The sequence below is a fragment of the Arachis duranensis genome, chromosome 2 (assembly GCF_000817695.3).
Source record: "Arachis duranensis cultivar V14167 chromosome 2, aradu.V14167.gnm2.J7QH, whole genome shotgun sequence".
Taxonomy (NCBI): Eukaryota; Viridiplantae; Streptophyta; class Magnoliopsida; order Fabales; family Fabaceae; genus Arachis; species Arachis duranensis.
This window is the reverse complement of record NC_029773.3, coordinates 81,026,764-81,038,059: the sequence shown is the minus strand read 5'-3', so window position 1 is coordinate 81,038,059 and position 11,296 is coordinate 81,026,764. Positions and strand designations below refer to the sequence as shown.

General features: G+C 26.7%; 1 protein-coding gene across 1 annotated transcript; it reads left to right on the top strand.

The window, feature by feature from the left end:
* Positions 1-1,600: 1,600 nt before the first annotated feature.
* Positions 1,601-6,694, top strand: LOC107475153 (jasmonate-induced oxygenase 2). The gene is made up of 3 exons (XM_016094770.3): positions 1,601-2,347; positions 5,444-5,777; positions 6,347-6,694. Exons 1-3 carry the CDS (start codon positions 1,818-1,820, stop codon positions 6,593-6,595), a joined length of 1,113 nt encoding a protein of 370 aa, XP_015950256.1. The 5' UTR covers positions 1,601-1,817; the 3' UTR covers positions 6,596-6,694.
* Positions 6,695-11,296: the final 4,602 nt, after the last annotated feature.

Here is an 11,296-nt window from a genome sequence, read left to right as displayed (position 1 = left end):
TATTATGATAATATAGTATATATACTTGAGAGAAAAGGCATGTTGCCTTTCTTTCTCTAAGAATTATTAATTTCTAATTATATTTTTCAAATTTTCCAGATTCTAGTGGCACACTTGGAGAGTGGAAAAAGGATTCGTGTATGTGTGTGTTGTTGACTTCACATAAACACACACTCACAATTAGGACTTAGCCACATTAACAGCAAAAACAACGTGGTGCAATGCCTTAGTGGACCCCACTTTTAACTATTTTGTCTTATACGCCGCACCCATTAACACATACAACTTTTTCTTTTTTTCAAACGGCCTCCAATACTTCTTTAACGAAACGAACAAGCTACCATTCAACTATTTTAATACATACACAGTTAAATAAAAATTCAGGTGTAGTTGATTTTATCTGAAGTTAATATTTAAGAATTGTTAGATAATTTAACTGATTTAATTAAATTTTTATTTAATAATTTTTAAATATTAATTTCACTTGAATTCAACTGCACCTGAGTTTTCACCTACAAGTTAACCACTCAACTATCTTAGGTTGGTTTAACACATACACATAAATCTTATTAGCTTGCCTATGAATCTTGGATTTTTCAATTCAAATTAAACTAAATCCATTATTTGTATGAAGTCACAATTTTCTTGTTGTGTTTGTTTAATTAGTTTTTGTTTTGGTGGCGGGATCGGAGGAAGGGGACACAAACACAAACGTTACCAGTCACCAAAAAAAAAAACACAAACGTTACCAATTTGATTTTTCTTAGTTCACTTCTTCTTTTCCTCTTTTCCTTTTATAGATGATGTTACATGATATGCTTTTCGTGTGTATATAGTATATACAATTATACATATATAAAGAAAAAAACTACAAACTAAAAATCAGTTACGAATAAATTATTGTATATAGTTATTACATAAAGAAAAGAGGCAACTAGAATTGACCATATAGTGTAGCTATAATTGGTAAGAAAATGTAATACCCTCACCAAAAAATACTATACTTAGATCATGATGATATCGCTAATAACAAATTAAAGGCATTACTTATACTTATCTATGTTTGTATAATCAAAAACGCTTTTTGTACACCAAAATTAATCACTAATATATTTATGTATAAATATATGTATGATTTAATTTATTTTTAATATGTATTTATATTTTAATATATATTTTATACTAATAACTAATTTTGATGTTCACATAATATAACTATATGATTATATACTATTAAATTCTAACTATAGCCGTAATAATTATTAGGTCATACAAAAAATTATGAAGAAAAAAGAAAGGGCTATATATGCAAAATTATAATTAAGTTAAGTTGATTTAGTGTTTAATTTATTAATTTATTTAAGTAAGTATTAAAAATTTGAATTTTGTCTTATATATATAAATATATAAATATACAGTAGTTTATTGACTAATAATAAATTTTTAAATAAAAACACATTAATTTTTGGCCTGCAAAATTAAAAGATACCACGGACAAAAATAAATAAATGCATAATTATGACAGATAGCAATAAATTTCATTAAATAGTATATAATACAATGAGGACAATATCATCAATTTTATCACGGCGCCGAAATTTGTGTTCTGATATTAGTGCCATCTAATCTATATATATACACCTCTTTAGTTCCTCTCAATCTCACACAATAACAACATCAAAACCCACAAAACAAACAGTTGCTAGTGTTTCCAACTCCACTCCATAATTAAAATCCCTCCTTTTTTCCCCCTGCTCTTATAATTGTTTGTGCTTCTTCATTATCCTTCCCTCTATATAACTAAAGAGTAAAAAAAAATGATGGCATGCCAAGAGTGGCCAGAACCAATAATAAGAGTCCAATCCTTAGCTGAAAGTGGCATAAATGCAATCCCTGAACGTTTCATCAAACCTCAATCCCAAAGGCCCAAAACACAATCCAATGTTGTCCCAACAAAACAAGGTTTTAATGATGTTGATGTTGAGAACATCAATATCCCGGTTATTGATTTTCAAGACCTGTATGGTGAAGACAAGAATCTAAAGGAACAAACACTTAAAAGGGTCTCTGAGGCTTGTAGGGAATGGGGTTTTTTCCAAGTGCTTAACCATGGTGTTAACCATGATTTGATGAAGAGTGCTAGAGAGGTTTGGCGTGAGTTCTTTCACCAACCAATTGAGGCTAAAGAAAAATATGCTAACTCACCACTTACCTATGAAGGCTATGGGAGTAGGTTGGGAATTAAAAAAGGTGCCATTTTGGATTGGAGTGACTACTTCTTTCTCCATTACATGCCTTCTTCTCTTAGGGACCAAGAAAAGTGGCCTTCTTTGCCAAACTCTTTAAGGTAATAATTAATTTATATCCTATGTTTCTAAAAGATTCTCTTCTGTCTCTGTCTGTCCTTAGTATTCTTTTTGTTGAAATATCGACAAATTCTTATATATTCTGTCGATTTTTTTAATTATTGTCTATAATGTTTATTTGGTATCAGCTTTTTTGATCAAACCTTTCTTTTTTCGTTGACGTCGTGCATGTCTAGAAATTTTTTTCATGAGTATTTTCTTTTTTATTATATTCAAAAAGGATTAAATTAATTAATTACTCTAGAAAATACTCGAGTTTAATTTATTCTCCTATGCTAACATTCTTTTATTAATTTGGTTCTTGTGTTTCTGATTTTTTTTTTTAGACGTTATATATAGTGAAAAAAGAAAGTTATGTGATTTTTGTTTCATATTTCATTGATTTCTTTCTAAAAAATCTACAAGAAATGAAACCAGAGAGAACATCCACAGAAAACAGAACATGAACAGCTAGCTCACACATATATTATTGGAATTGACCCAATATTTATTTATTGTATCTGACATTGTTTGCAAATCAAGTTTAATTTGTGGGACAAATATGTTTTTCAAACATGTAACCGATCATGTTACATGCCTCAAGTTCTAACTACTTATCAGTGCAAAAAAAGGGAAAAAAAAACCTTAATTATCTTGAATATTAAACAATATAATGTTTAAGTTTGTGGTTGTTTAACTTTGTTCAAAGTTTATACACACTTGCTTCATCTTGTAAATATCTCGTTACTTCATCTTCCCTATTTTATATATTGTACGGTCAGATTAATTAGATGTGGCAACTAACATGCTAAGTTATTGAAAAAGAATTATTTTGTTAATTTATTCTGTTTTGCCTATACAAAAATAATATACATTTAGAAATATTTCCAGTGTTTTTGTTGCGGTGATTCATCTCAATTATATATTTTTTATGATTGAGATCTGATATATCCGTTATAGAGTTATATCTTTATAATTTGACGCTTAAAATTGTAAGATCAGTCATCAATGTCAAAACGTTCTAATATGATTTATTTGTCATTAACACAATTCAAAAATGATAAACAATCCTAACCAGATCAATAATTAAAATTATTAAAACACTTAAAATACTGAAATATTTAAAATGTTTTTTATATATGTAGATAAGTGTATGTCAATGTTGCATTTTATTTAATAAAAAAGAACATATAATTAAATATTTTAATCTATACAAATATAGTTGCTCCATTATTACTCTTTGTTGGTAATGGGGTTTAATTTCACTAATAAGTAGATATAGTTTTGTCTATTAAATTTAATTAGGTTTAGCAGGGGATTGTAGGTATAAAGGTGACAAGTTTAAATTCTATTGGACGTGTCAAATATTCAAATAAGAGGGTTGGTTCACAAATCCGTGTTGCCCATGAAGTGGATCTTCAATTTTTATTGTTATTAATATTAAATATTATTATTTTTAATTCGGATTTGCTTATACAAAAAAGTGAAAGGGTAGGAGTACCATATCATCCTTGGGAACTTGCATCTCCCATTAGTAGAAAATTTTCACATGCTCAATAACCGCTATTTTTATATTCTAGATATGTGTGTGTCTCACTCATAAATGATGAGTCTGAAAATTCATGGACATATCTTTAACATAGATTTTATGAACTTTTTTTTTTATATATTGAATTATGGGTGATGNTCTTTAATAATAATTTTTTTTTTGCAAACATCATATTTTATACTATTATTATAATAATATAAAATACTAAAATAATAAAATATTTTCATATTTCATACTAAAATTATCTATATATAAAAATTTTAACCGATTTTATACATTTAGTGCAAAAATTAATAAAAAAAGGGAAAAAAAAAGCACTGCCATTAATTAATCGAGTGGTGCTGAATGACCAGATGTTATTAAAATGTTAAAAGTAAACACAAAATCGCATCACGACACACGAGAAAAAGTGACGTTTATTATTATTTTTTTAATAGGCACCTGTACACTTATTTTATTTATTTAGTGTGAATAAACAGGTATATGCCATATGTAAAACGTGTGTATAGAACTATAGATTTTTAAAGCCAAATGTCAACAACGGACTACAAAATGAAATATATTAAAACTAGAATAATTAATTAAAGAAGTATGCTTACAATAATACAAACAAATTACCAGCCGTATAGGGTGTGGACATTTATTTAATTTATTTTTCATATATTATTTTTTTAAAAAAAAATAATTAGTTGAGCTCCACCCACTTTTTTTTTCTTTCTAAATATTTTTCATTTATTTTGTGTCTCAACAAAAAAAGTAAGATAATAAATTGTTTTGGTTAATTGAGGTGAAATATGTATGTGTGTGTGTATTTGTGTATGTATGCAAGACATGTCGTTTCTTTGTTGGAGTTTTTATTTAGAGACATAGTACAACCTTATCACTATCTATGATGAATAAAGTTTTACAATCTCTATCCACATAAAGTATGTAAATGAATAACACATGCATGAGCTTGACTACTCATGGGAAAGAATTTGAATTTCAAGCAGCACATTGGATTTTGGATTGGAAATTTTAGATCCTTGATTGATAAAACCAAAACTGTGTTTTTATGGAAAAAAGCTTAATTGGGTGACTATTCGAACCATGATGTTTTATATAAACGAAAATGTTTGATAATAAAAATAAATAAATAAAAATAGTCGTAATTTATCTTATTTAACATTTATTAATTGTTATGACAATTAATGAATCTTAAATAAGACAAATTCCGATTATTTTTTTTTGTCTTTTTAATATTATTGTTATATAAAATATTTGCATAGGAGTAGTTATCTTTCAATTATTATTTCTCAAACTTTTCAAGGTGAAATTTTTTGTAAAGTGAAATAGTAAATCAAGAATATTCTTATTGTTATATAAATAGAGTGGACTAGAAATAACAACTTTTTTATTTTATTATTTATATGGCTCTCCTCAGGAGATTATTTAAAAAATAATAGCAATTAATTAATTTTTAGTATCTTTTTTAAGGGTTTTAATTTATTAGTTATGTCACTCTTTTACTATTACTGCTTATTAATTTTTATTTATTTATTGAAAAAAGGGATGTGATTAATGAATATGGTGATGAAGTGGTTAAGCTAGGAGGAAGGGTTCTTGAATTGTTATCAATAAACCTTGGTTTGAAGAAGGATTTCTTGATGAATTCATTTGGTGGAGAGAGTGAGATAGGTGCATGCTTAAGGGTTAATTTCTACCCAAAATGCCCTCAACCAGACCTCACTCTTGGGCTCTCATCTCACTCAGACCCTGGGGGTATGACCATACTTTTACCAGATGAAAATGTTTCTGGACTTCAAGTCCGCAGAGGAGAACATTGGATCACTGTCAAGCCTGTCCCAAATGCATTCATCATCAACATTGGTGACCAAATTCAGGTTATTTTCAAATCTAATACTAATAAACTCTGTAATAATTCAACTCATAAGAAGGGTAGAGTGGTAGACTAGAAAGGGCAAAGAGATAAATAAGTTATATAGATTTATTTTTATTTTTGTTTTAAATATTTATATAATTATATTAAATGATAAAAGGCTTTAAAAGAGTTAAATTCGTCGGTAAATTACCAACAAATAAAAAAATCTTTCAGTAAATAAAGATGGATGATATCAATCGATAAAATAAAAACTTATCGATAAAAAAAATAGAATCTGTCAGTAATATATTATTTTCAGATAATATTTACTGAAATATCTAATTCTATCATACAATGAAAAATTAACAAAAATATATAGAATATTTATATTATTTTAAGGTTATAACTTTTTAGGATTTAACTAACTAGTATTGTAAAAGAACTTGCTAACAAATCTTAAAATTTTTTTTCTATATATATACCTTATATTATATAACCCTTTTAGGGGAAAAGCTAATTAAGGGCCCTTAAATTTGTTCAATTATATATACTTATTATTGTTAATGTAGAATTTGCTTATCTTAATTTCAGGTGCTAAGCAATGCAATCTACAAGAGTATAGAACATAGAGTAATTGTGAACTCAAATAAGGATAGAGTTTCATTGGCCTTCTTTTACAATCCAAGAAGTGATTTACTAATTCAACCTGCTAAGGAGCTTGTGAGTGAGGATAGGCCACCACTCTATCCACCAATGACATTTGATGAATATAGACTTTACATTAGGACCAAAGGACCATGTGGAAAATCTCAAGTTGAATCTTTGACTTCTCAAAAGTGATTTTCCAATTATGCGCTAATTTATTACCATCTTGCTTGTGGAATTAGAATATGTGTACAATTATTGGGTTATTAATTCAAGATAGCTCTTCTGTTTTTTCCCCGGAGCAATATTATTATCTTTTTTTTTTTTAAGGAAACGGAAGAAAAAAAATTATTAAACTTGGATTGTTAATTAAATTCAAGCTATTAAAGTTATTAATTTTTTTTTAAAAGAAAAAAATGTTTGAATCACGTTTTAGTCCTTTTTATATGTTTCTTTCTTTAATATCTCAAATTTAATGATTGCATGAGTCAATTATTCAGGAAAGAATAAAAAAAGAGGAATAATGGTTGTGGCGACTAAAATTCTTGCCTGTGATGCCTAAGAAATAATGGATAAGAATTAAAGTATTAAACCATGTGCCATGAAGCATTATTATATTGTGACCATTTAATTTGAATCCCATAACAAATGAACTAAGTTGCGTTCAACTATTTGCAACCAACATTTTGAGTTGTTTGATCCCTATCTTCTCTGTTTGTGGAACCTATTGAGTGTACTATTACTATTCAAAATATAATAATATCACTTCTTTAATAATATGTCTTTCTTCCTTTCTTCAATACTTTTTAAACATGAAAGTAAAATTTGGCACAAATGGTCGATATTGAAAAGAATTTGATAGTTAAAGTAAAAAATTATATATGCATAAAGTATATTATTTTATATTTAGTGTTTAAGTTTATCTGGGATTTAAGATTATTTTGAGATTTAAATTTATCTGAGATCTAAAATTACTTAAAATTTAAATTTATTTAAAGTCCAAGATTATTCGAAGAGTAAATTATTTGAAGTCCAAGTTATATCAATTAAAGTCTAATTTTAAAGTCTAATTTTAAATATTTTAGTATTCTCTCCTTTTTAAAATAAGTGTTTCTTTTCCTTCTTGAATTTATTAAACTATTAATAATAAACACACAATTCATTCTATATCTATTTATAAAAAAACGATGTAATTCTTAACAAAAAAGAAAAAAAAGATAACTAATCCTAATTTATGTAGGTTTTAAATTAAATCTCTTCTTTTCATCTCTATTCTCATAAATCATAATCGTAATTTTTACATTTATTTTATCACCGTACTTTATTATCATTATTATCTTTTCTTGCACACTATTAACATTGCCAACACCAACAATATTACCTTAATTTAAACTAAACACAAAGACTAAGATAGATGTTCACTAAAAAATTATGTATTAAGTCAATGTATTTATATACCAAATACATTAAATAGAGTTGAAATTGATAACTACAAATTGGTAGTGCTTGACCCCTCTATTAATGGAGTTAAATTTTGCATGTCCCTCTTATGATAAAAGTACCAAAAAGAGACAGTGAATTAAACAGTAGAAAGCAGAGAAAGTGGTCCTCTGTTACCCACTATCTTCGGGGTAACAAAAACGTGGATTAAGACCTCCTTTGATATTTATATTATTATATATCCACCTATTCAACCCACCATAGACCATAGTATTCACAAAACGCACGTTTTTAATACACACTATATAGACTACTTTTTAATGTGTAGGTTCATCAGGAGATTTCACTTATTTAATTTCAGCCACGTCACTATTTGATAATAATAATAATAATAATAATAATAAGGGCAAATAATTTATTTAAGTTAAGGAGATGAAAAAATTACGTGAATCAGCCAAATCAAAATTGATTTATGAATCAATTAGTCTATATTTTTATATAGTTCGAATCACCCTAATTCAAATTTTATTTCCACGTAATTCGAATAAGCATGATTCGAATTATCTACACATGCACACACCTACTAACTCGAATAAACCTGATTCGAATTACACTTACACTAATTCGAATCAGGATGATTTGAATTACTCACACACATGCACATAGTAATTCGAATTGGGCATATTCGAATTACTCAATTTAAAAAAATATTAAAAAATTTAAAAATAGGAAAAAAGATAGATAGGTTCCTGACTTTTCAAACTTTTGACAAATACATCCCTAACAAAATTTAAATACAAAAAAGTCCCTGACTTTAACAAACGGAGGACAATTTAGTCCTTCCGTCTATTTGCCTCTCATACACCTAACGGAACTAGCTGACGTGGCTGAAACGGTGTACAGGTGTCCGTTACGGTGCCACGTTGGAAGGGGAAAAAAGTTCGAAGGACAAATAAGTCCTTGGCGTCATTTTACAAATAAAGTTCGAAGGACAAATAGGTCCTTGAGAATTTTTTTTTTCATTATACTTCTATTATGCTTCTATTATGAGAATTTAGTTTATAAAATTAGGCTAATTTTTTTTTTGTATGGAAAAAATATTGGTGTTTTTGTTGAAAATGGGAGAATGTGGTGTAATTATAGATGGGTGGATTCTTTTGTGGGAAGTCAACACGTGGGGGGCGTGGTGCAACAGGTGGGGGCGTGGTGAACACGTGGCATCATTCTGACCAACACGTAGGGGGCGTGTTGAACACGTGGTAGCATCTTAGCCAACACGTGGGGGCGTGTTGAATAATTTCCACAATACTCTTTATATTTCTATGTATTTATATGTTTTATATTTATTTAAAAAAAATAAAATGTTGCATTTTTTATTTTAAAGTGTTCTATATTAAAAAATATTTATTTATATTCTAATATTTTCTATATTTATTAAAATTCCTCAACACTCTTTTTTTATAGCTTTTTTTTATTTTCATTTATATTATGAAAGGGAAAGTATGAGGAGCCAATGAAATACTTATACAATGTGTACAATGGAGGTTTATGGAATATTAGAGATATAATCATTAGTATTACATTTTTCCATCAGCTGAAATTTTTGGGATGAGTGGTATCATGACATGGAATTAAAGCGCTAGATCCAAAAGGATGGTTATTCTAGATAGTATAGGAAATGTTCATTTTATAACTCAATAACCCATTGTACACATTGTACAAATAGTCCATTGTCTCCCTAGCGAGATCCTATTATGAAATCCAATGAATCATAAGAGTAGCATATTTATAGCTCCTTTTATAGCATATTTTCAAATATCCAAAATTTATTATTTTCTAACACCAAGAGTCATATTTTAAAAAATAGGGTAAAAAACGTAAATAAGCCAAGGGAGCTGAGAAATTACATAAATCCGTCAAATTGAAAATTGTTTCACGAATGAGCCAAAGTACATTACTATATAATTCGAACCAGGTTGGTTCGAACTACAAAAACATATAATTCGAACCAAGGTAGCTCGCATATTGATGGAACAAGTGATGCATGTAATTCGAACCTAGTTGGTTCGAACTAGGATTGAGAGTAATTCGAACTAGATGAGTTCGAATTACACGTTTGGACGTTTCAGCAAGTAATTCGAACCTAGTTGGTTCGAATTAGTCAAAGTTTGCCTCGAATAGTAATTCGAATTATGCTGTTAAAAAATTAATAATTTATTAAAAAAATTTATTAAAAAAATTAATAATTTAAAAATTAAAAAAATATATTTTATTTCATACGTTAAAAAAAAGCTAACAAAATATTTAATTACGAGACTTTTTTAAAATACTAATGAGCTATCAATTCGAATTTCATACAATACTTTTCTGTCCATTTTTAATAGCTCATGAATATTTTTTAATAAATTTTTTTAATAAAATTTTTTAAATTATACTATAAAAAAATTTTATTGTATGCAAAATAATTTTTAAAAAATGGCTTAAAAATATTAGGAGTACTATAAAAATTTGTAATGTTCTGATAATTTAGATAAGTACATGCATGTACTCAAATTTTAAATAAAATACTCTACATAGTCAATAATAATTTAGAAATTAAAAAATATTTTATTGCATATAAAATAATTAAAAATATATTTTATTCCATATAAAATAATTTTAAAAAATGGTTTAAAAGATGTTATGAGTACTATAAAAATTTGTAATATTCTAGTGATTTAGGTAAATACATGATAAAAATATATTTTCTTTAAATTTTAAATTATTATTGACTATGTAGAGTATTTCTTTAATGTTCTAAGTTATTAGGACATTACAAATTTTTATAGTACTCCTAACATCTTTTAAGCTATTTTTGAAAATTATTTTGTCTAGAATAAAATATTTTTTTTGTAGTATAATTTAAATAAATTTATTAAAAAATATTCATGAGCTATCAAGAATGAGCAGAAGACTATTGTATAGAATTCAAATTACTCACCGTATAATTCGAATCATGTAAAATCTCACTATATAATTTAAATAAATTTATTAAAAGAATTTATTAAAAAATATTCATGAGGTATTAAAAATGGGCAAAAGAGTATTGTATGGAATTCGAATTGATATCTCATTAATATTTTAAAGAAATCTCATAATTAAATTTTTTGTTAATTTTTTTAATGTATGAAATAAAATATATTTTTTAATTTTTAAATTATTAATTTTGTAATAAATCTTTGTAATAAATTTTTTTAAATTATTACTCGAGAAATATATGTTTTTAAAATTTTTTAAATTTTTTTTAATTGAGTAATTTAAATCTGCCCAATTCGAATTACTATGTGCACGTGTGTGTGAGTAATTCGAATCAGGTTGATTCGAATTAGTGGATGTGTGTGTAGGTAATTCGAATCATACGTAGAAATGAAATTCGAATTATGGTGATTCGAACTATATAAAAATGTAGACTGATTA

Bases quoted from the DNA above. Each gene is read 5' to 3' on its own strand.
- LOC107475153 (XM_016094770.3), top strand. From the start codon at position 1,818: ATGATGGCATGCCAAGAGTGGCCAGAACCAATAATAAGAGTCCAATCC. The intron at 2,348-5,443 runs GTAATAATTAAT...TATTGAAAAAAG, and splicing joins TCTTTGCCAAACTCTTTAAG to GGATGTGATTAATGAATATG. The intron at 5,778-6,346 runs GTTATTTTCAAA...TCTTAATTTCAG, and splicing joins ACATTGGTGACCAAATTCAG to GTGCTAAGCAATGCAATCTA.